A 26,154-nucleotide genomic window follows, 5' to 3' on the forward strand; every position below is an offset into this window, starting at 1 on the left:
ACATCCATTTGCATCATTGCCCATGGCAATGCATATGCAACAACATACACATTTATATCAATCATCACATCAGTCATGTCAATCACCTCTTTGAAAAACATAGCCAATCCACAGAGAGTAGTCTCGATCTGCGGTTGGCTCGTAGCTGTCCTATGCAGTTATCATTCTATGATGCTTTCTAATGCACAATTGGGGTCGAGGAGACACTCGACTCGATACCCCACCTCATCTGTCCTAAACAGATATCAATTCTAGCATGCACATGCCAATGCGTAACATTTTTAAATCGACTAATAATCTTTCTAACCCATTCATATCATGTAAGCAACATACACATACTCAATCACAAAACCGTCAATCAATTAACATCACAATCCTAGGATCCCTTGATCCTAGGAGCACCCAATCACACAATTGCCCCAGGCAGGAATTTGCCTGGAAAGTTGCCATACATGTGGCGCGCTCACCAAATTCTTCAAAATGCCTCAAGCTTCGAACTCAAGGTCGACGGGATGAGCCCGGTGCACCTGCAAACATAAACAAGAATAAGGTTTCTACTAGATTCCTACACCAATCAAACAGAAATGAACAGATACAAAAATAAAATCCTTGAGGCACGTGACAGCGCCTCAAGAGGGCATCGACAGGTAGTGTCGACCAACGGGCTCTCCACAAGGCCTCCTCCTTTACGTCTTGACGTTGCCTTGAATTATCAAGGCCTTCAACCATCAATCAAACCGTCACTAAATCCTTCCTCAATAACGTTCTTTAAGTAAGACATCAACCTCAAGTCACATCCCAAAACGCATATATCCCTAATTAACTTCATGATACACCCGTTCACCGAAGTCTGCGCTACACTCCCTAAGACGGTTCCAAAACTTCCCCACAACCTCACAATCTCTACCATGTTTCCTTAAAGCTTCGAAACTTAATCCATCATGCTAAAACAATCAATAAGTACATGAATCATCACTTTCCAACGCAAATCCTAAGTTTCCCCCAAAAACAAAATTACTAACATGCGTCCCAAAATCATCAATTCTAAGCTCTAGCATGCTCGAACCATAATTATACATGCTCTAAAAGATAAATACTCATCATTTTGAGCTTGATTAGGTATTGCTCACCCCAAACAAGCGTCCAAACTGCTACAACCCTTTTAGCAACCACTTCACACGTCCGATCAAGTGCCAATGCTCGAGATTGCTTGCTGTCGCTGCTCACTACACACCCTACTAGCAGGTAAGAGGGGAAAAACGTCCCCTAAACTGCAAACCAACCCCAAACGCCCAAAAAGTTTAACACAAACTCTGTTGCTAGGAAAGACCCACGGTAGTAGTTGAGGAAAAAAAAACTGAAATAAACAAAGAAAAGGGACGCTGACAGAGAGGAGAGACAGAGAGAGGAAGGGTTCGGTCAAGGGGGAAAACAGCCGTGGGGTGAGAAGAGAGAGAAAGAGCAGGCGGGGGAGTGCGGGTGAGTGAGAAGAGGGTCGAGCGGTAGAGAACCAGCGGAAAGAGGGGAAAGAAAATGGCGAGAGAGAAGAAGAGGGGACGTGCGGCAGAGAGCAAAACAGACAAAAGGGCATGAGTGGCAGAGCAAGAAAAATCGCACGAGAGAGAGAGGGTTTACCCAGCAGCCGCCGCCGCCGCCGCTGCCACCTCCGTCGCCGTCGCCGTCGCCGTTCCAGCCACCACCACCCGACCGTCACTCTCCTCCCTCTGCGCTGCCACAGGAGACCACCGGAGACAACGAAGAAGGAAGGGAAAGGCGAGGGAGAAGGGCCTCGCGTCGGGCCCTTACGCGAGTGGGGGTCGGTTCCGGGTCTGGACCCTAGCTCGACCCGACCCGTCGAACCAACGAGCATTACATCCTACCCTCCTAAAAAGAAAATTTCGTTCTCGAAATTTAGCTCATACCTCAATGCAAGAACAAGTGCGGATATCTCTTCCGCATGTCCTCCTCATGCTCCCATGTACTCTCTTTCAACCCATGGTACTGCCATTCCACTTTCACTAAAGGAATCCTCTTGGTGCGAAGCACTTGCTCTCGATGATCCACAATTCTAATGGGCTGTTCTTCCATTGTCAAATCATCTTGTACTAGAATACCTTGAAAATCAATCACATGTGTCGGGTCGGGTACGTATTTTCGAAGCATGGAAACATGGAAAATGTCATGAACATGACTCAAATCTGGTGGTAACGCCAATCTGTATGCCACCTCTCCAATCTTCTCTAATATCTCAAAAGGTCCTACAAACCTCGGGCTCAATTTTCCCTTCGCACCAAAGCGAAAAACACCCTTAGTAGGAGAAATCTTTAAAAACACATGATCACCCACCTCAAAAGCCAATTCTCTACGACGAATGTCAGCATAACTTTTCTGTCTACTCTGAGCAGTCAACAACTTCTTTCTTATCAATTCCACTTGGTCGGTGTAGTGTTGCAAAACTAAAGGGCTTTCGATCTTACCATCACCCAATTCGGCCCAACAAGTTGGCGATCTGCACGGTCTTCCATACAAAGTCTCAAAAGGTGCCATCCCAATACTAGAGTGGTAACTGTTATTGTAAGCAAATTCTGCCAGTTTCACATGTTTGTCCCATTCTCCTTTCCACTCTAAGACACATGCACGCAACATGTCTTCTAAGGTCTGAATAGTCCTCTCTGATTGCCCATCAGTTTGGGGATGAAATGCTGTGCTCATCTTAAGCTTGGTACCCAAAGCCCTCTGTAATTGCCCCCAAAACCTAGAGGTAAAACGCGGATCTCGATCCGAAATGATAGACTTTGGCACTCCATGCAATCTCACTATCTCGCCAATATACAACTCTGCGAGACTTTCTAATGATTGACTGATTCTGATTGGCAGAAAGTGGGCGGACTTCGTAAGTCGATCAACAATCACCCATATGGCATTCTGTTGTCTTTTGGTACGAGGTAACCCAACCACAAAATCCATCGTAATGTCTTCCCATTTCCACACTGGAATATCGATTTTTTGCAACAAGCCTCCTGGCCGCTGATGTTCTGCTTTTACCTGTTGGCAAATCAAGCACTTTGCCACATATTCTGCAATTTCACGCTTCATTCCAGGCCACCAAAAATTTCTTCTCAAATCTTGAAACATCTTTGTACTGCCCGGGTGAATAGAAAACTTAGATTTGTGAGCTTCATCAAGCAACAGACGCTTCACCCCTTCATCTCTAGGAACCCATAATCTCTGCCGAAAACGCAATGAACCATCTTCATCTTGATGCCAAAGAGAATCATTCTTCTGGCTTGCTTCCATGTTCTTAGCAAACTCTGGATCTTCCTTTTGTTTCATTACAAGTTCTTCCATCAAAGGACGCCGAATCAAGGCCGTCATCGTTTCCTTGTGCTCATCACTAATGCAAGGCTGCCAAGCTATCACATCTTGCAATAATGTCTAAGAACGAGTCAACATACTGCACATTGTCGCCTTGGCATGCCTGCTCAACGCATCTGCCACCACGTTCGCCTTGCCTGGATGATACGATATGGTGAAATCATAATCCTTTAAATATTCCATCCATCTTCTTTGCCTCAAGTTGAGATCCCTTTGTGAGGATATATACTTCAGGGACTTGTGATCTGTAAACACCTCGAATGTTGCACCATAAAGATAGTGTCTCCACATTTTCAATGCGAACACGACTGCTCCCAATTCCAATCATGAGTGGGATAGTGCTGCTCATGGGTCTTCAACTGTCTTGATGCATAAGCCACTACACGGCCATGCTGCATCAACACACAACCATAACCGATCCCCGAAGCATCAGTGTACACCACAAAACCGGAATGACCTGATGGAAGCGTCAGAATAGGGGCAGAAGTAAGCTTGTCCTTTAGAGTTTGAAAACTCTTCTCACAATCTTCATTCCACACAAACTTCATCCCTTTTCTCAATAGCTTAGTCATGGGCGTAGCTATTTTCGAAAAGTCTTGTATGAACCTGCGATAGTATCCTGCCAATCCCAAAAAGCTTCTAACCTCAGTTACACTGCAAGGTGTTCTCCAGTCCTGAACAGCTGACACCTTAGCCGGATCGACGGATACTCCATCCTTCGAGATCACATGACCCAGAAAGTTTACCTTCTCTAGCCAAAATTCACATTTTGAGTATTTGGCGTAAAGCTTGTGCTTGCGCAAAAGACCTAACACACTTCTCAAGTGGTCTCTGTGCTCTGCCTCACTCTCTGAGTACACCAAAATATCATCAACAAACACAATAACAAAACAATCCAAGAACTCTTGGAAAACCCGATTCATGAGGTCCATGAACGCTGCGGGAGCATTAGTCAACCCAAAAGGCATGACCCTGAATTCATAATGTCCATACCTAGTTCGAAAGGCAGTCTTAGAAACATCTTCCTCCCGTATCAATAGTTGATGGTAGCCTGTCCTCAGATCGATCTTAGAGAAAACCTTTGCATTCCTAAGCTGATCAAACAAGTCTTCAATTCTTGGAAGCGGATACTTATTCTTGATGGTGACTTGATTCAACATACGATAATCTATACACAAGCGCATAGTCCCATCTTTCTTTTTCACAAACAGTACAGGTGCTCCCCAAGGAGACACGCTAGGTCGGATGAAGCCCTTATCTAAGAGCTCCTGCAGTTGCTTCTTCAACTCTTCTAACTCTGCTGGTGCCATACGGTAGGGTGCCTTAGAAATAGGAGTTGTCCCTGGTAACAACTCTATCTTGAACTCCACTTCTCGAGTTGGAGGCAAACTCGACAATTCCTCAGGAAACACATCAGGATACTCACTCACCACGGCAACATCCTGCAATATCATCCGTTCAGCCTCATTGATCAACACATTGACCAAGAAGGCAACGCTTCCACCTTCTATCCATCGCTTAGCCTTCAATGCAGACACCAATATCTTATCAGTTCGACTGGCCCTACGTGCACGAAAGTCCACAGGCTGCATCTCATTAGTCAACATCTGTATCTGCTTCTTCCTGCAATCTATAATGGCATAATGCGCATACAACCAATCCATACCCAAAATCACATCAAACTCATTGAGACCGAGGATCACCAACTGTGCAGGTAGGTGAAATTGAAGGATTTCCACGTCCACATCAGGAAGATACTCACGACACGACTCTTGAGCATGCATCGGACTAACAACTTTTAAAACATACGGCATTCTTCTAGCCGACACTTCGAGTGAGGTAGCAAATCGACTAGATATAAAAGAATGTGTCGCTCCTGGATCAAATAACACTCTATCTTCTTCTGGCACCTTCAGAAGCCCAAAAATACGTTCAACCTCTTCAATCCAGTCCTTTGCCTTGTCATGACTGTCCCCTCCTGAGAAGATAGGCGGCTGCATCGCCATAAACTGCTGATAAGACACTGTCGTTGCCTTCTCCCGAACTGGAGCACTGGTGTCCCCCGAAGGAGATGCGTTACTTCTCTGATTACCGACCATAGACTGCATTAACGTGGTCAGCGTCTGCAACGTGGTCAGCAATATAGTCTGCTGATCCACTGGCGGAGTCTGTCTCGGTGGGGTTTGGGCACCCCCACCTAGCTGGGCATACTGGGGCTCTGACGCACCGTCACCCCGCGGAGTATGTGCATCAGAATGGGTTGGGCTGGGCTCTCTATGTGCCTCTGAAGACGGCCCAGCTCGCTTCTTACCCCTACGATGATATTCCATCTGTACAAACAAGATCCTTAATTCTCAAATCACGACCAATACCAAACTCACAAGTCAAATCACAACGTGCATTAGCACGAAGTTCAAAACACAGATCACATTACATACCTATACTTGAAAAATCAAAACTACAATAACCAACTAATCAAACAAATGCGTACCTGGGCAACACGACTTCACAGATAGGCTTTAACTCACATCCATAATGGGGTTTGCCATGGCTCTGATACCAAAACTGTCACACCCCGACCTTTTTGACACTCAAACATTTTTTTTTTTTTTCTAACATCCAACATCGAGGTGTGACTACACAATAGTTCAAAAAGGAATGAGCCAAGCAATTCAAAACAATGGGGCAAGCTTTCCATTATATAGCATTTCAATTCAATTGTACATTTGACAAAAATGCCCCAAAATCACAACATCGATGCCTCATCAAAACAAGGCATCAGTAAAACCAAAAACCCGACGCGCCGGCACTACAAGAACAAAACAAAACCCAAAACCTCCCCAGTAGGACGTGAGTGTAGCCATCTGCTCAGCCTGCTGCCCCGGGTACACCAAAACCTGAAAAAAGGAAACAACTGAAGGCTTAGCCTTCGCAGTATGGCAACAAGCCAGAAAAATGCCAAACCCGCTCAAGTAAGGCTCAAATAAAGGGACAAATATCAACCCATCTATCGTCATGTCGCGTCTGAGTGCGACACGTAAAAGCCACTTGATGGCCACACTAACACAACATCAGTCACATGCGAAGCATGCTTAAACATAACACTTGCATTCATATCAATCACATATACGTCAGTCACATGCATTCTGTCAAACACTTTGCATTTTCATTAACTTTAATGCATTCACAGTTCCTGTGGGTGCAACACAGGCACGTGCACACCGCGGGCGGCCTACAGCCGAGAGACAACCCCCGTGGTGGCCCATAACAGTATGGATCCATTTCACCCGCTGCAGCGGTAGAGCACTCATCCCTGGATGTGTGACGTCCAAGGTGAGATACTCAGCCTTCCCTAGGACACCCAGGTTGGGAAGGCAGGAGCCCAACGCTCCAAGCACAACACACAACAGAACCCTGGGGCCTTGCACCGCCTGCGCTCTGACAGGCGAGACCAGTGGCAATCAAGGGGGACGTCTCCCAAACACATAGCCACATCCCACTGGCCTCTCATCTCTTAGTTATTCATTCTTATCATTACAGTTACACATTCACAAGAAGACTGGCTAACACACGAGGTTAGTACACTTCCCGAGTGCACCCACACCTCCGATTACCTCCACATGAGGTCTATACATACAGTAACAGTCATTGCTAGCCGTCATACCATACGGGTACAACTACCCTCCAAACATCCATTTGCATCATTGCCCATGGCAATGCATATGCAACAACATACACATTTATATCAATCATCACATCAGTCATGTCAATCACCTCTTTGAAAAACATAGCCAATCCACAGAGAGTAGTCTCGATCTGCGGTTGGCTCGTAGCTGTCCTATGCAGTTATCATTCTATGATGCTTTCTAATGCACAATTGGGGTCGAGGAGACACTCGACTCGATACCCCACCTCATCTGTCCTAAACAGATATCAATTCTAGCATGCACATGCCAATGCGTAACATTTTTAAATCGACTAATAATCTTTCTAACCCATTCATATCATGTAAGCAACATACACATACTCAATCACAAAACCGTCAATCAATTAACATCACAATCCTAGGATCCCTTGATCCTAGGAGCACCCAATCACACAATTGCCCCAGGCAGGAATTTGCCTGGAAAGTTGCCATACATGTGGCGCGCTCACCAAATTCTTCAAAATGCCTCAAGCTTCGAACTCAAGGTCGACGGGATGAGCCCGGTGCACCTGCAAACATAAACAAGAATAAGGTTTCTACTAGATTCCTACACCAATCAAACAGAAATGAACAGATACAAAAATAAAATCCTTGAGGCACGTGACAGCGCCTCAAGAGGGCATCGACAGGTAGTGTCGACCAACGGGCTCTCCACAAGGCCTCCTCCTTTACGTCTTGACGTTGCCTTGAATTATCAAGGCCTTCAACCATCAATCAAACCGTCACTAAATCCTTCCTCAATAACGTTCTTTAAGTAAGACATCAACCTCAAGTCACATCCCAAAACGCATATATCCCTAATTAACTTCATGATACACCCGTTCACCGAAGTCTGCGCTACACTCCCTAAGACGGTTCCAAAACTTCCCCACAACCTCACAATCTCTACCATGTTTCCTTAAAGCTTCGAAACTTAATCCATCATGCTAAAACAATCAATAAGTACATGAATCATCACTTTCCAACGCAAATCCTAAGTTTCCCCCAAAAACAAAATTACTAACATGCGTCCCAAAATCATCAATTCTAAGCTCTAGCATGCTCGAACCATAATTATACATGCTCTAAAAGATAAATACTCATCATTTTGAGCTTGATTAGGTATTGCTCACCCCAAACAAGCGTCCAAACTGCTACAACCCTTTTAGCAACCACTTCACACGTCCGATCAAGTGCCAATGCTCGAGATTGCTTGCTGTCGCTGCTCACTACACACCCTACTAGCAGGTAAGAGGGGAAAAACGTCCCCTAAACTGCAAACCAACCCCAAACGCCCAAAAAGTTTAACACAAACTCTGTTGCTAGGAAAGACCCACGGTAGTAGTTGGGGAAAAAAAAACTGAAATAAACAAAGAAAAGGGACGCTGACAGAGAGGAGAGACAGAGAGAGGAAGGGTTCGGTCAAGGGGGAAAACAGCCGTGGGGTGAGAAGAGAGAGAAAGAGCAGGCGGGGGAGTGCGGGTGAGTGAGAAGAGGGTCGAGCGGTAGAGAACCAGCGGAAAGAGGGGAAAGAAAATGGCGAGAGAGAAGAAGAGGGGACGTGCGGCAGAGAGCAAAACAGACAAAAGGGCATGAGTGGCAGAGCAAGAAAAATCGCACGAGAGAGAGAGGGTTTACCCAGCAGCCGCCGCCGCCGCCGCTGCCACCTCCGTCGCCGTCGCCGTCGCCGTTCCAGCCACCACCACCCGACCGTCACTCTCCTCCCTCTGCGCTGCCACAGGAGACCACCGGAGACAACGAAGAAGGAAGGGAAAGGCGAGGGAGAAGGGCCTCGCGTCGGGCCCTTACGCGAGTGGGGGTCGGTTCCGGGTCTGGACCCTAGCTCGACCCGACCCGTCGAACCAACGAGCATTACATAACTAGCAAGCATCACATAAGAAGGACTCTGATGCAGAGATATCTGGAAACATGTGACGAAGTTTGGACACTGATGGATGACCACGTCTGAGGTGCCACTGGAAAGGAGAAGTCCTCGAAGGGAATGAAGATGCAACAACATCTACTGGGACAGACAGGAAGTCGAGACCCTCACGCTCATAACCACCACCAATCATCTTCCCAGTTGGTAAGTCCTGAAAAGAACATGAACCAGGATAAAAAATGACTCTACACTGTAAGTCAATAGCCAATTGCTTAACAGATAACAAATTAACAGGAAACTGAGGACTGTATAGCACATGTGTAATAGTGCCTAAGTGTGAGTGGTAGATATCACCACTGCCCAAAATAGGAGACAACTTGCCATCAGCCAGTCTGACATGTTGTGGTGTAGAGAATCTGATTAATGATGAAAACTTCTGTGATTGATTACAACAGTGCCTGGAGGCACCAGAATCTATCATCCATATCGTATTATCAGTGGAAGCACCAACAGAGAGGGCTGAGTCTATTACAGTAGTATTGGCAAATGTAGAGGCAGATCTCTGAGCAAGAACAAGATCATATTCATCGTTACTTAAGGGAATATGACATGGGTATAGGAGGCCCAGTAGAAGACTCAACCATAGATCTTGTCGCCCTTGAGGGATTTCCATGTGAGATGGGATTTCCAGCCATAGTAAACTCCCAAGCAGAATTTGACGCACAATATATGTAGGTATAAGATGTAGTAGCAGAAACAATGGAGAAAAGTATCTTCACGCACCACCGTAGAAAAAAAATTTGATAGGATGGGCAACAAAAAAAGGGTCTGTAATCACTAGATCTGAATCACGGTAAGATACCAGTTTATTCCACTTTTAGCTGATGATTGTAGCAGCTCCACTTCTATTTGTCTCACATTCGACAGCACACACCTCGCAGAACACAATTCTGCTCCACATAAACAGCCGATGACTTCACATATGGCATATCAATTCTGCAACGAAGCTCTAATCATCACACACGACCAACATACTCTGATCATGCCAGAAACTGCATCCACGACCAGAGAGACTGCTGCTGATTTCTGCATATTACAGCAGACTGTTGATTTCAGGAGACTGTTGCTGGCCCACGTACAAACTTTCAGAAGATTGCTGCTGATTTCTGCATATTACAGCAGACTGTTGCTGCTCTGCTTTCAGTCGCCCCACCTACGATCAACAGAGCACCATCCACGACAAAAACAAGGCTGAAACAGCCTTCACGATCAGCAGATCAACTCTGCTCCTCATGCCAAACGCTGCTCCACACGATCTGAGGTTTCACATCCACAATCTGTAGATCATCCTGCTCCTCACGTCAAACTTCATCCACACCAAGCAGATTGACTCCACAAACAGCAGCCCCACGCTCCCAACTGATTCAGCCCTTCACAGTCAACGTAAAAAAAAACAGTAACATCCACGAGATCCACTTAGGGATCTGATCACGCCTTCCACATAGGCGTGATTAGGCCCTTCTCCACGCAGCCCACCCAACCTCTATTCTCTTACCGTCTCCTTATTGGGTGATAAGAGGGAATAGAGATGGGCGATGAGAAGAGGGAGGAAGAGGTCACCGGAGAACTCACTTGGCTGTCGATGCCAGAGAAGGCTCTGATACCATGTTACGATGAGAGAGAGAGAGAGCCCAAAAGAATACTCCTTAACGTAGCCCTAATCTCAAGTTAAAGAGATTAGGGCTGGTGGTACAGAAATTACAAAAACAGTCCAACAAGTATAAGAAAATATTTAAAGACCTACTCTTTAAGTTTTTAATATTACAAAAACCCTCTTTAACACTATGAAAGCAAGCATGTGTGCTTTATTTTAATCCATATATAGCTTTCTTCAATCTGCATACTTTTCCACTTCCCTTGATGTTTGAACCCTAGTAGCTGCTGCATATATCATTGTTACAAATATCATTCTCGGGAAAATCTCAGCGAGGTTTGTCTCGGGTAAGTCTCATGACATTCTCGACAATATTTAAAAAATTTAGAAAACAATAAAAAATAATAATAAACCTTAAAACTTAAAAATTAAAAGATATTAAAATCTCAAAAAAATCGTGAAAAAATCATGATAAATTTGTGAGATTTTCATGTTTGGTGAGATTTTCGATATCTTGTGATTTACTCTTGTTTTTTACGTTTTATTTTATTTTCTCTTAAATAGAATCTCGCGATATGTGATGCTGGCATATGTACTATCTTACAAAGATTTTCATACAAAAATGCATTTTTAACATTTAGCTGTGGCATGATCCATCTGTAATGAACTGCGAGTGAAATAAGAAGCCTAATAGTACCCAGCCTAGCAACAAGAGAAGAAGTCTCAAAGAAGTCTACCCCATACATCTGGGTATATTCCTTAGCCACCAATCGAGCCTTATACCTTTGCACTGAACCATCAAAGTGGTATTTGCTTGTGAACACCCACTTATAACCAACAATGTCACTCTCAGGAGGATCAACCAGTTCCCAAGTTCCTCAACAGAAAGGGCATGACTCATACAAAATAAAAATATTGAAATAGATTAACAAATAACACTATAACAACAGAATGAAATAAAGAAGCAAAAGAGGATAAAATAGCTTAATGAAAAACAAATAACAACAATGAAAAACTCAGAATAGCATCCTCAAATTGGGGTAAATAAGTAGGAAATAGGCCAACACATGAAAAAAAAAACGAAATAATCACGATATTAAGCATGAAAACATTCGTAAGAAACAAAAGAACATGAGAGCTTTGGAAAATGTAAGAAACCAAGCATGTGTGCTTTGAAACAAAAATATGTATTTTATATATGACAAAAATTGTCTATAAACAACAAAATTATCAAATTACAAATTCAAAATTGCAAATCATGATATCAATTATCAATTCAACAAGGAATATACTCTTTTAAGTTTTGAGTTCATACTTCGTACTTCATCAATCATCATCAAAGTGACATTCCAGTTCTACCAATATCTTGATTTTCTTCAATGCTTTCAATGAAATCATCATTAAACTCCTCAGAAAGAATAGCAAGGTCAACTAAACCTATGTTAGCAGTATATAAGTTGGGTTCTCATTCGAAATCAAATTCTTTTGGATTTACATTTTAATATTGAGATGATTCACAACTGCATCTTATTATGACAAAAATATGACAAATCTAATACAACACACAAAAATGAGTAAAACAAAACAACATACTAAAGGAATACCTGTATTTTTTTTCCTTCCGTGAAAGAAGACGCAAATTAGAGTGCACATAAATCAAGTCCTCTATACGTTGGCTAGTGAGTTTATTCCTTTTAATGTTGTGTGTATGAGCATATGTGCTGTAATTTTGTTTGTAACACAATGATGTAATAGGCTGTGATAGTAATCTCATTGCTGGAGCTGGAGCACAAGCATTTCTGATCCATAGGCTGCCCACCAATCAAAAAGACTTATGCCATCATCTTCTCTTGTTGTTGCTGCATCTTCAGAACTAAGTTCTCATAAATAGAACTTTGGATATTCACAAATATCTTGTTTTTGACATATGAATTTGAAAAAAGTCTCTCCATACATGGCAACACCTCAAACAAATATCTTGTTTTTGTAGTATGGCAACACCTCAGACAAATCCCTAACACCCTTAGGTAAGGGCTCAAATATGGGGTATAACAATTACAAAAGCAAATCACTATCATGTCGTGATAGGGTATACAGTAACATGACTTGTCAAGAAGGCCCCTTACATGTACCACGACATGTAAAGGCCACTCAATGGCCACAATAACACATTCAAAAGTCACATGCAATTCATACATAAACACATTATTCACATTCTTTTCATTTACATTAGCTTTAGTGAATTGGCAGTTTATGTGGGTGCAAACACAGACACTGCACACCATGGGCGTCCCACAGTCAGGAGATAATCCCCGTGGTGGCCCGAAACGATATGGATCCATTTACATTACAACGAAAGAGCACTCGTCCATGGATGTGTGAATTCCAAGGAGAGTTACTCAGCCTTCTCTAGGACACATAGTTTGGGAAGGCAGGAGCCCAACACTCCAAGCACATCACACAACGATACCCTGGGGCCTTGCACCGCCTGCGCTCTGAGCAGGCGAGACCAGTGGCGAAGGCGGGACATCTCCCAAACACATAGCCACAACCCACTGACCTCTCATCTATTATTCTTTCTTATCATTGTAAAAGCACATTCACAAAATGATCGGCTAACTCATGAGGTTGGTTCACTTTGCGAGTGCACCCATACCTCCAATTGCCTCCACACGAGGGCTGCACGTATAGTTAACATTCTTAGCTAGCCATCATAACATTACGGGTACAGCTACCCTTCAATTTCATTCATTTGCATTCATGCCCACGACAATGCATGTGTAACATATCACAACATTCACATTAGTCACACACATCAATCACATCTTTCAAAACTTAGCCAAATCACAGAGAGTAGTCTCGATCCGTGATTGGCTCGTAGCTGTCCTAGGCAATTATCATTCTAGGATGTTTTCTAATGCACAATTGGGGTTGAAGAGATACTCGACTTGATACCCCACCTCATCTGTCCTTATCAGTTATCATTTATAGCATGCACATGCAATTGCATAGTAATTGTAGACTGATTGAGAGTGCAGACGGAGAGGGGAGACTGATTGAGAGAGTTTGGGCAGAGGGGAGAGCATGGGCAAAGGGAGGGTGCTGACAGAGAGATGGGCAGACAGACAGGGAGAGCGAGAGAGACGAGAGGGCAAGAGAGAATGCAGAGAGAGAGCGTGCAGAGAGGGAGAGCGTAGGAGAAGGAGGGAGACAATGAGGGCGAGAGAGGGTGCGAACAAGGAGACGAGAGGGCGAGAGAGAATGTTGCGACTGAGAGAGATGGGCAGTAGAGAGAGAGTGCAGCAGAGAGAGCGTGGGCAAAGGGAGTGACAGATAGAAAACATCGAGAGAGGGAGGAGGAGAAGAAAGAAGAAGAAGGAAGAGACACAGAGAGAGACCGATGGGCTTACCTACACGCCGCCGCTACCGTCGTCCCCACCTCCATCACCGCTCTTCACCGCCGTCTGCTTCTCTGTGTTGCAAGGATCAGTGAGAGACGAAGGGGGAGAGAGCCGGTGTCGGGCTCCTCTTCGCTCCTCTTCACGCAATGGAGATCGGGTCCAGATCTGGATCCTGATCCAAAACGACCTACACGACATAAACGTTACATGGATTTCATAGACGTTATGAAGCGTAGGTTCATCTGTATCAACTACTCTCAACATGCACAAATTGGTTGTGTAAAATAAAAAAATATGCAATCTTATCCCACCATTTGTCATCCACAATAATGTTTCTAATTACTTGAGGTTTAGCCTCATCTTCAGCACGATAGAAGCTCCATTCTCTACTAGCCACCATTTGAACCAGTGCATCCTGTAGCCTTTGAATTCTTTTCAACATGACAATTGTTGAAGCAAAACGTGTTTTTGCAACTTTTAACAAACTCAAATCAAAATAACTACTTGTTGAAGCATGTAAAGATGGGTCTTGGGACCGGGTCTGGGTCCAGACCCGATCCAGCTTGTAGCCCTTGTTGGGACTTACTTAAAGACTAGTAACCCTAATTTTTGGTGTGAATGAAGTTTTAAGAGAGAGAGAGTCTTGCGGCTAGTGGGCACCAGGCCTCCTCACCCGTGGTTTTTCTCCCTCTCGTAGAGGGTTTTCCACGTTACATATGTGTTCTTCTCGCTTTTACTGTTTCTACATGGTATTAGAGCCGTGACTAGTTGGTGGAAATTTTTGCCGGCCGTGAAGTTCCGGCCCTGACCTTTCCATCGCTCGCTGCTCTTATTCCGCCGCTGCCGCTGCTGCCGCCACCGCCGCTTCCATTGTTGCTGCCGATTCCGGTTGCTCTTGCTGCTGGTTTCTGGTTGCAGCCCAGCTCCGCCTTCTCTACTGTCGCCCTAAGTCCCCGTCGCTCAGCATCTGTCAGCACCTAGCGTCCATCGCTCAACGCTCACCGTCGCCAGCCATTTTGTGCTCCGTTGCTGTTGGCCGAGGCCTCCCTTGCTGTTTGTCGTCGTCTGGTGTGTGTCGGTTGCCGCGCTGTTCTCACAATACATCTTCATAGACCCTTCAGTCTCTCCCAATATCAGTCAGCAAGATCTTTAGCCATAACAACTCTGATACTCCTGTAGCAACAGCCCTATATTCAGCCTCTGCACTTGAGCGGAAACAAACATCTTGTCTCTTGCTTCTCTAAACAACTAGATTTCCCCCCAAGTAGACGCAGTACCCTGAAGTAGATCTTCTGGTGTCAACACAGCCTGCCCAGTCTGCATCAGAATACCCTTCAATTTCAATAGACCTTTGTTTCACATATAGAAGTCCTTTGTCGGGATTCTTCTTCAAGTAACACAGGATTCTATCTACAGCCTTCAAGTGCGCATCCGTAGGTGCATGCATAAACTGACTCATCACATTTACAGCAAAGGTGATATCCGGTCTAGTCAGAGTGAGGTATATCAAACTACCAACTAGACGTTGATATCTCCTTTTAGCTTCTTCACACAAAGGTTCTCCATCCTTACTACCGAGTTTGTGCCCAGCATCCAGAGGAGTAGAAGCTGGTCTGCATCCCAGTTTTCCTATCTCCTTCAGTAGATCCAAGGTATACTTCTTTTGATTAAGCACAAGATACCAAGGAAATACTTTAGCTTGCCAAGGTCCTTTAGATCAAATTCAGCAGATAGTAAACCCTTTAATCTTGCTATCTCTTTTTTATCATCACTTGTAACAATCATATCATCAACATAGACCAACAGTAGAGTAACTTTACCTTCCATCTTCTTTATAAACAGGGTATGATCTCCATTTTCTTGTTTATAGCCATGCTTCTTCATAACAAGTCTGAGACGTTCAAACCATGCTCGGGGAGACTGTTTGAGCCCATACAAGGCCCTCTTCAGTTTACAACATTTTTCAGGTCTCTCAAAACCTGGGGGCATACACATATACACTTCCTTTTCGAGATCTCCATTGAAAATGACATTTTTAACATCGAGTTGGCACATCTCGCAACCCTTCAGCATGCTAAAGAAATAATAACTCTAACAGTCTTCATCTTCACGATAGGAGCAAACGTCTCTAAGTAGTCGATCCCATATTTCTGACTGAAGCCCTTAGCCACCAGACGTACTTTGTACCTCTCAACATTCCCATCTGGTTTGTACTTAATGGTGTAGACCCACTTTGACCCAACCAAAGGAGTTGCTTCAGGAATCTCTACCATTTCTCATGTTTGATTTCTGTCTAAGGCTTCCATCTCTTCTTGCATTGCATGAGTCCACTTAGGGTCACTCTGAGCCTCTGTAACATTCCTGGGAATCACAGCCACAGACAAGGAGGATACAAAACTTTTGTAGTCAGTGCTCAATCTAGAGTAAGACGCAAAGTTACCAATAGGGTGTTGAGTACATGACCTGACACCCTTTCTCAGGGCAATGGGAAGATCCTCCTTTTCATTTTCTGTTTGACTTTCTCTCTCAACAGGTTGCTTCTGAGCATGACTTGGGTCATCCAAGGAAGAAGTAGGATTGGGATTCGGAGTGGACTTCTCCCCATCAATCACCCTGTCAGTACAAAATCTTGTCTTAGAATACACCTGCCCAAACAGACGATTGCATTCTCTTTCTGTCTCCATAGAACACTCTCCCTCCTTTTCATGTTCATGTAGCTCAATAGACTTCCCATCTTCTTCTTTTCCAAGCACATCAACTGATGGATTTTCTTCGCGCCTGTAATCCAAAAAATCTGTAAACTAAATTTCCTGACTTGGAGAATACTCTTTCTTAGATATTGACTTCTCCCCCTGAAGAGAATTCTCACCAAAATAAGACACATGTTCCAAGAATGACATCGTTGGTAATGTGAACTCGACCAGTGGTGGGATCTAGACATTTATACCCCTTTTGAGTAGGAGAATACCCAATAAATATTCCCTTAATTGATTTGAGGTCAAGTTTTTTCACATTCGGGCTGTGGTCATGAATGAAACACCCACATCCAAAGACACGAGGAGGAAGGTGAAAAAGTTGGCTACTCCATAAAAGCATGGAGTAGGGTGTACGACCATTTAGCACTCGACTAGGCATGCGATTAAACAAATAGGCACTAGCAATAACCGCATCTCCCTAATAATATTTTGGAAGATTCCTTTGGAACAATCTGATGGTTTTTTCTCTCAGCAACTCCATTTTGAGGGGGTGTATAACTACATGATGTCTCATGAACAATCCCCCTCTTTCGAAGGAATTCCTCGACAGTGAGACACATATACTCACGAGCATTATCGGACCAGAATGTCTTGACAGACCCACCATACTGGTTTTCCACTAGGAGGATGAAGGTTTCTATAATATGAAGCGCTTCGCTACAGTCTTTCAACAGATAAACAAAAGTACACCTTGAATAGTCATCTATGAAAGTCATAAAATACTGAAAACCACCACGAGAATGAATGCCTGAGGGCCCCCACACATCAGAATGAATCAAGGAGAAAGCTTTATTAGCACGACTATTTGAAATTGGATATGAAGCTCTAACATGCTTCGCAAATTGACACACATCACAAGATAACATGAAAATGTTCAAACGGGAACATAATTTAGGGAACAATTGTTTCAAAATCCCAAAAGGGAGATGACCAAGGCGTTCATGCCAATACAAAAATAACTGACGACACTCTTCCTTCTTCTTCTCTGTTCTGCTAACTGCTGACATAAGAGCTGTGGCAACGCGTATATGAAGCCGATACAAATCATCAGACACCAAACCAATCCCAATCTTCTTCCCTGTCACCAAGTCCTGCAAAACACAATGTTTTTCAGAAAATGTAAGTTCACAGTTCAGTTCCTTGGTAATCTTGCTAACAAATAAAAGGTTTAAGGGAAGATGGGGAACATGTAAGGCTCCATGCACTAAAAAATTGTTTAACAAAGAAAGACTCCCTTTTCCTGCCACAGAGGTAAAGGAACCATCAGCAAGGGATACACGTTCCTTTCCCGAGGATAGCTTGTAGTCATGAAAGAATTTGGGGTTGCCAGTCATGTGATGAGTGGCACCGCTATCAACAATCCACTCCCCCATGCAAGAAGTACCTTTTTCACCCGAAACGGCCAGTGCTTGATTGACCTTCACCTCATCTGACGTGTCTGCCTAACCAACATCAATCTGACTCAAATATGCTCGCAGGTCACGAATCTGTTCCGCAGAAATAGAAACTTTACCGTCACTAGGGTTCATTGCATTCGAAACAGGCTTCTTCCCACCAGAAGACCTCCCCCTACTATTCTTCTTCTCTGGATGCAGGTCCCAACAAAACTCCATAGTGTGACCTAGTTTTTTGCAGTGAGTACATTTACAGGAGGAACAGGCAGTTCCCATAGAGGCACGGCTAACGAAGGCTAACCGTTCATTGTGAGACATGTTAGGGAAACCTCCACTTTGGTACCATGTTACCACCAGAGAGAGAGAGAGAGAGAGCAAAAAAATTTCAATTAACTTTACCCTAATCTCAAGGTTAAAAGAGATTCAGGCTGGCAGTAACAAAAATTATAATATCAATCCAAATAAAATAGGATAATCTTTAAAAATACGCACCAAAGTTCCTAATATTGCAGAAAGTCTCCAGACAACAGGTTTTTAACACTGAATATGGAAAAGAAAACAGCCAAAACAGCTATAAAAGCACACAGAAAAAGAAACAGCAAAATATCAAAAACTGCAATTCTGCATATGAACAAAAAACAGCAAATATAGACAGGGAATATGAAGTGCAAATATAAGTTAATAACATGAAACTAAAAGTCATACTAAACAAGTAAAAACAAGACACGGAAGAACAACGTAATATAAATAGGGAAAAACAGCAAAAACAGTAAATGAGTAGCTATAAGTTAATAACATGAACTGATTTAAGCATCAAACAAAAAATAGAAGCACCCGTTAACACGGAAAGCCAGCAAAATATAAAAAGGGAAAAACAGAAAAAACAACAAATATAAACAGGGAATATGAACGGACAATATAAGTTAATAACATGAAACTACAATTCATGCTAAACAAGTAAAAACAAGACACAGAAGAACAACATAATATAAACTTGGAAAAACAGCAAAAACAGTAAATGTGTAAATATAAGTTATAATAAATTATTAACGTGAACTGATTCAAGCATAAAACAAAGAATAGAAGCCCTGTTCCACCTGATAAACAGCAATAACAGCATCACGATCCAACATAAGCAGCAAACAAATAATTTGAAAATCATCGTACATGATCCAACACATTTAATGGGAAGCCCATGTAGTCTAAGAGCCTGGACAGATTAGTAGGCTGCTGAAGAATATGACTTGACGCAAAAATTTGCTGCACAAACAATATCAACCACGTGCTGTCCAATACCACTTCCAATGTAAACCAATAACTTGTATCTGAATAAACTCAACTGAACAACAATAACACCACATGATGTCCTGAGCATGATCGAGGATATTCTCAGATGAACCTGACAATGTCTCGACAGCTACCAAGTGGAATAAAATCAAACTTGGCATCTGTCAATCTCCAACCACCAGCCATGATGCAACAAGAAGCAAAGTGGTTGATTCAGAGAGGTTGATCACTACGTTATACTGTGACACCAGTTATCAGATCTCTGATCACCCATGGACGAGCAGAAATCAAAAGAGATGCACAAGAGAAGGAAAAGAGGAAGACGGACAATGAGAGAAAGAAGGGAGAAAAAGAGAGAAAAAGAAAACAACCAAGTTAGGTGGAGCACGAACTCTTAGAGTCGTGTTGATCTGATACCATGTTGCAGCCGAATAGGAGAAGAAAGACTCGTTAGATTAGTCCTGATCTCCTTCAACTAGAGAGTAGGGATGGTAAAGATAATGACAAAGTCCTCCAAAAAAACAGCAAAATAACAAAGTCAAAATTTAACTATTCTTTTAATTTCTAATTTGCCTGTCCTTCTAATTTTTATTTTCTGACAAACCTGACTTATTTTCCTGGCATGAAGTTTTAGCCTACTCCTCAATAGGCTACCTTCTACCTCAAACTAATTTGCTTCTAGTGGTCAGCATTCAAGAATTACAGATGATTAAAGTAGTGGATACTCCTGAAGCTCTTGGTGTGAAGTTGAAGATCAATGATGGGGGAACTCTTGAATAATATCACTCCATCCAGAGAACTCATGGGAGCATTATCCTATCTTACCATCACCATACTTGATATAGCTCATGCTCTCCACATAGGAAGTCAATTTCAGCATGAACCCCCACCATGCACATGAGAGCTGTCCTACAAATTGTTAGATACATCAATAATACTATTGTTAAGAGACTCTTCTTTATCTTCTTCATCATCCTTAGATCTTACTGCTTATGCTTATGCTAATTGGGGATGTGATCCTAATTGTTTTTCCACAATTGGTTTCGGTCTTTTTGGGAAATTCATGAATACCTTGGAGGTGCAAAAAATAACATAAACTATCACTATTGTTAGGGCTGTTCAACGAGTCGAGTTTGAGTTAGCTCGACTTGAGCTCGCTCGATAAACTGGACTCAAGCTTGATTTGTTTAATAAGTGAGTCAACTTCGAGTTAAGAATTGAACTCGACCACATAAACAAATCGAGCTTGAGTTAAGCGGGCTAGGCTCGGTTAAGCTTGAAAAAGAAAATGTATAAAATAAGTCTCATAAAATTATCACAAAAGTTAGATGGCTCACATGCCTGTGCACATGATTGACAGGTGGGAGGTTCAATGTTCAAATCTCAATAAGGCAATCCTTGGCTCGAGCTTACTCGAACCGATTCGAGCTGACTTTGAGTTTTAAGAGCTCGAGTCAAGCCAAATTTGAGGTAATGAAGTCGAACTCGGCTTGAGCTTCGAACTTGGCTCATGAACAGCCCTAACTATTGTCCACTGAAGTTGAATATCGTGCAATGGCTAAAACTATTTCTGAGCTAGTCTGGATAAAAAATCTTCTCAAAGTTATGGTTGTGTCTCTCGACTCACCATTCAAACTATTTTGTAACAACAAAAACATCATTATACATTTCCAACAATTGTAATCTTGTTGAGAGAACCAAACATGTGGAGATAGACTGCCGTTATGTTGGAAAATTTTTTTGAAGAACAGGGAGCTGCTGTTCATCACATTAGAATATCAGCTAACTGACTCACACAAAAACTCTTGTTGGTCCAAAGCCTGCCTTGCTTTTGGACAAACGACCCTAACTTTGAAAAAAAAAGTGGGGGTGGTTGCTAAGATTCATATATAATTATATATATGCGTATATTTTCGTTATACATGCTTTTTTAACCTTTCTCTTTTTTGTGTTTCTTATTTTTTATTTTTTGTTTTGACTGTTCAAAGGCAAGTCAGCCCAAGAGCTAAGCTCCCCTCTCTTCTGTCCTATGCTTCGTACTACAAGGGACTGTTGTCACATTTGAAGTTCTCTCTGCTTCATCAATATTTATTTTTTCAGATTGTATCTTTCCACTTGTTTGACCATTGTGTCAGTTTTTATCTTGATTTTTCTTGGCTTTTTAGTCAAGATTTACAATTTATATGGGAGGTTTACCCTCTGGTGGATATTTCAGTATGTCCTGCAACATATGGAAATAATCTTTAGGATGTATTTATTTGTTTCCTTTGGTTTTTGAAAGTTGAATGCTAGTTCACATAAAATAGTTCATGCATATGTGTGGACTGAAGCATTTTAATTCATTCTGTCATACTCGAGAAAACATAAAATTTTTCCTGTTTCTGAAAATGTTATCCTGTTTCTGAACTGCAGATTATGGGGATAACATGGGTGATAAGTTCGGCAATCATGGTCATTAATTTCTATTATCTAATCACTGGCTTCACCAAGTTGCTTCTTCATGACGGTCTTCGGACTGTGGCATCAGTGTTTCTTGGAGTTATGGGCTTTTCAGGCATGTTGGTCTATTTGGCTGGGGTTCTCTACTTGGTTTTCCGAAAAGATAAAAAGGTAACCTACTTATTGCCAGTTGAAGATGGGATATCTGACGCCCAGTCTGAGATGAACAGGTCAATATATCTACTCCCTAGGGAAGACATAGTAAGTATGCAGCTGCCTCCAAGAAGAAGCACCAGTGATCTTGATTAGGAATGGGAATCAAGGTCTTATCAAGTTGAAGGAGCTATATTATAAAATTGCTGAAAATATAATGTGCACATGAAACAGCATAACATCTTAGGAACATCATCATCCAATGAAAGAAAGCACGCGATGAAGCTAGCAGGATCTATAGTACAACAGAGATCTGCCATGATTACCTTGGTACTCTCAAGTTCAGGGTCATAGTGGTTGAATAATAAAGTGGAGTAGCCATGTTGTATTTTGATCTTTTATCTAACATAAACCCTTCGATTTAGCATAAAGTTATAAACCTCTTTGAGATACTTGTGGGCACAGTTAGTACTCATAATAGGTGAACTTTGGTGTCTGTCACTTTTATTCTGCTATAACTTGCATTGCTGAATGGACCTTACCACTCTCTCTAGAGATACAATGAGATTGTATGTCTAAGGTTCAGCTCGGAGATACCTTGAAGAAAATTAATTAGGTTTGCTTTGATGTCATTTATTACATGAAATGACTCCCTCAATTTTCAAACGCTGACATTGTATGTGGATTCTCATTCGGCTGCAGTGGATGCTGTTAAATTGTTGGACATCATACTACCAAATCGTTCTCTCCCCTTGAATTTATAATAGCCTGGAACACAGAGAGAGAAAATATTAACTTCACTTACACGTTCATGCAAGTTCATCATTTTCCTTTTTGTTACTAAAAAGTGTGCAGGTGTGATTTACGTTTGAAAGAAGTGGGATTCCGTCCTGACAATAGTTCTTACTTGGCTTAGTGGTTCGACATAAAAACCTTCAAATTGGGAAAAAAATTGGAGTGGTCTGGTATAAATTTGCTGTACTTCCTTGCCTATCACAGTACCAAAAAAGAACAAAAATAATGACCATTTGTTCCTCATTTCGATGCCATAAGACTTCTTTTGCTCAGGCCCTGGGTTGCCAGTCTTTCTGCCATAGAGAAGTTCGCATGGGTTACCCGCCCATCTACCACTGGAAACTCTATTGTCACGTAGTTACCCAGGGTCAAGCTCTTGATAAGATTGATAGCTACCTAATCCTATCCTATCGCCTAGATGAATGGATAGGACTTGGTCAAGCAACTAGATTGTGTTCCTGGTGTTTGTCAGTAACCTTCAGTCGTGGGGATCAATGATCATACCTGTCTTGTGTTCCTGTGGTTTGTCAACCATCTTCAACCATGGTAACCGATGAGTGTACCTGTCATTTTTTGTTCAATTTATTTTTTAAAGTGGAGCGCTTGTTCTTCTCATCCTGTTAAGGTCCAACCTATTGAACTCTTTAGGGGAGTCAAGTCTTTTTGCCTTATCCGTTTGCTTGGCCCAGTCGATTGTTCTCTCCTATTATATTAATGTTTCTCAAACAGCTATAGTTTTTTCTCCAAGTCATATCTCGAGTAATGTGTTTCGGCCTACAAATTGAAATTTACCGAAGTGAACAAGTATTTCCATGCGTAGATGGGACCTGAGAATGTTTTTACATCTATGACTTAAGGTGTCTTAAATTTGCAAATCTCCCTATGTAACTTGATTGTCCTTTTTGAGCTAGACTTTAAGGAAAGTTATAACCTACAATGCTTAGCCCTCAATTCATATTTGACTTGGGCTATTTCAGTTTGATATTTCAGTTTCCGATTTTTATGAATATAACAAAATAATACAAGTATTCATGGATGTTTGATGGATTGCACCCGTACGGTTATATTGGTAAGGGAAAAAACAAAGCATGTCTACAGTGTTTTGGTGCTAACAAAAAATGCTAAGCTCTTTCTAGAGTGACAGAAAGGGCCTCAATTGCCATTCTACGAGTTAGCTAGTTATAGGAGAATGTGATGAAGGGTCATATAGGTTGTCCTCTTAAATTCTCGTTGTTGCATAACTCTTTACCTCTTCCTTTTCAGCATTAGATTTTATTCCATATCACCAACCATTATTGTAACGAGTGGTGTCTTAGCAGGTTGGGCTGGATCAGGGTCCAGACCCGGACCCGAACCCCACCTGCCTGAAGAGGAGGCCCAATGCTGGCTCTCCCTCTTCATCTCCCTTGCTGGTTCCGGCACGACGCAGAAAAAACAGAAGGCGGAAGAATGGCAGTGGCGGTGGAGGTGAATGGCGGCGACGCTAAGGTAAGCCCCTTGATCTCTCTACTCTCTCCCACCAGCTCTAACCCCCTCGTCTATTCGTCTCTAACCCTTTGTGTGATGCCCTCTCATGCTCTCTCTTGTCTTCATTCTCCCTCTCTCTTGTTTTTCCTATTTCTCCCGAGCCCGTGTCTCTCCTTCCTGATTTTCTCCCTCTCTATTTCGGGTCTTCTCTCACTTTTGCATATCTCTCTGCTAACACTCTCTCTCCCGCCAGCCTCCTCTCATTCTCACAGTCACTCACTCTCACATATCTCTGCACTCTCCCTCTCGCGTGTCTTTTTCCCTCACCTGAAATCTCACCCTTTATTTCTCTTTTTCTTTCTTCATTGTTGTCTCCCTAACCCATGCATGTGTCTCCCTTGGCCGAACCATCTTCCTCTCAACCGGATGCCCTCTTCTAACGGCAGACTTATCTGTTGATCTCTCTTTCATTCATTCTCACTCTATTTGATGTTGTTGGGTTGGATTGCAGCTTGGGAAACATGTCTTTCCCCTCATACCAGCGAATGTAAGGTGTGGGAGGCGACAACAACATATAACTTTAGCCGCTTGGAGATTAGTAGAGCACTTGAGTGACTGTCGGGGACACTACAGCAGCTAAGACGCTAAAAGAGGAGTGAGTACGGCTAAACAAGCCTAATTTCATTGGATTTTTGTCCTAAGAATGTATATAATTATCTTTTTAGCATGATGAGTTAATATTTGAAGTGGTTAGAAAGCATGGTAGAAATTTTGATGTTGTTGAGAAGTTTTAGAACCGTTTTAGCAAATTTGTGATGCTTGCTATTGTTGACCTGCATATTACGTCGTTTGTTGGGAAAAAGTATGTACGTTGGGAAGCATAATTGCTGGGAAGATGCCTCAACCAAGAAAACAAGTGAGAAACGTACTAGTGATAGGTTGAATCGAAGTTTTAAGTTTTAAGTCACAACCTCAAAGAGTTGGGACGAAACCTATTGGAGGGCTTTAAGAGTCAATACACTACCTGTCGGCACCTCTTGACATGATGACCTACGCCTCATTGATCTTATTTCTTACTTGTATAGATTTTAAAGCGAAATGAGTGGAAAATTTATCGCTTTGAATATTTTTTTGCAGGTATTCCAGGCACGTCGAGTAGACCTTGAGCGACAAGATTCGAAGCTCGAGGTGATTTTGGGTAATTTTGACAATACGTGACAGGTATGGTGGCATTCCAATCTAATCCCTGCTTGGGGCCAAATTTAGAATGCTTGTTTTTCAGGATCGTTGGATCTTATGATTGTGTTGTTTTGAAAGAATGTATGCTTGCGATTGAATAATTATAAGATTGGTTGATTATTTTTAAATTATTTTGTAATGGCATGTGCATGCTAGCAATTATAACTATTTAGGACAGATTAGGCAGGGTATCAAGTCGGGTATCTTCTCGACCCTAATTGTGCATTAGTGAGCATCGTAGAATGATATTTGTATAGGACAGCTACGAGTCAATCACGAATCAATACTACTCTTCATGGTTCGGCTAAGTTTTGTATGATGTGATTGTTATGTTTGATTGATGTGAATGCTACAATATTTTCGTATGCAATTGGATGAATTTGAAGGGTAGATATACCCGTAAAGTTATGACGACTAGCTAAAAGTATTGACTCTATGTGTAACCCTCGTATGGAGGCGTCTTGAGATATGGGTACACTCGTGAAGTGAACCAACCTCGTGTGCTAGTCGGTCTTTTTGTGAATGTGTTGTCATAATGATAAATTAAGAAAGAATTATTCTATGTCCCATCCTCGCCATTAGTCTCGCCTGCTCGGAGCAGGCGGTGCAAGGCCCCAAGATATCATT

General features: G+C 42.4%; 1 protein-coding gene across 5 annotated transcripts in view; it reads left to right on the forward strand.

The window, feature by feature from the left end:
- LOC116267423 (metal transporter Nramp3-like) overlaps positions 1 to 25,737 on the forward strand; it is a 61,253-nt gene extending 35,516 nt beyond the window's left edge. For 2 of the 5 annotated variants that reach the window (XM_031649126.2, XM_031649127.2), the window contains exons 14-17: positions 21,847 to 22,044; positions 24,141 to 24,309; positions 24,800 to 24,943; positions 25,426 to 25,725. In XM_031649126.2, the coding sequence (XP_031504986.1) occupies positions 21,847 to 22,044; positions 24,141 to 24,308 (366 nt within the window). In that variant the 3' untranslated portion in view covers position 24,309; positions 24,800 to 24,943; positions 25,426 to 25,725. Of the gene's footprint in view, positions 1 to 21,846; positions 22,699 to 24,140; positions 24,310 to 24,799; positions 24,944 to 25,425 lie in introns of those variants that run through there. The other 3 variants (XM_031649129.2, XM_031649125.2, XM_031649128.2) reach the window with 3 other exon arrangements.
- The last annotated feature ends 417 nt before the right edge of the window (positions 25,738 to 26,154 follow it).

This window comes from Nymphaea colorata, chromosome 14, assembly GCF_008831285.2.
Source record: "Nymphaea colorata isolate Beijing-Zhang1983 chromosome 14, ASM883128v2, whole genome shotgun sequence".
Classification (NCBI taxonomy): Eukaryota; Viridiplantae; Streptophyta; class Magnoliopsida; order Nymphaeales; family Nymphaeaceae; genus Nymphaea; species Nymphaea colorata.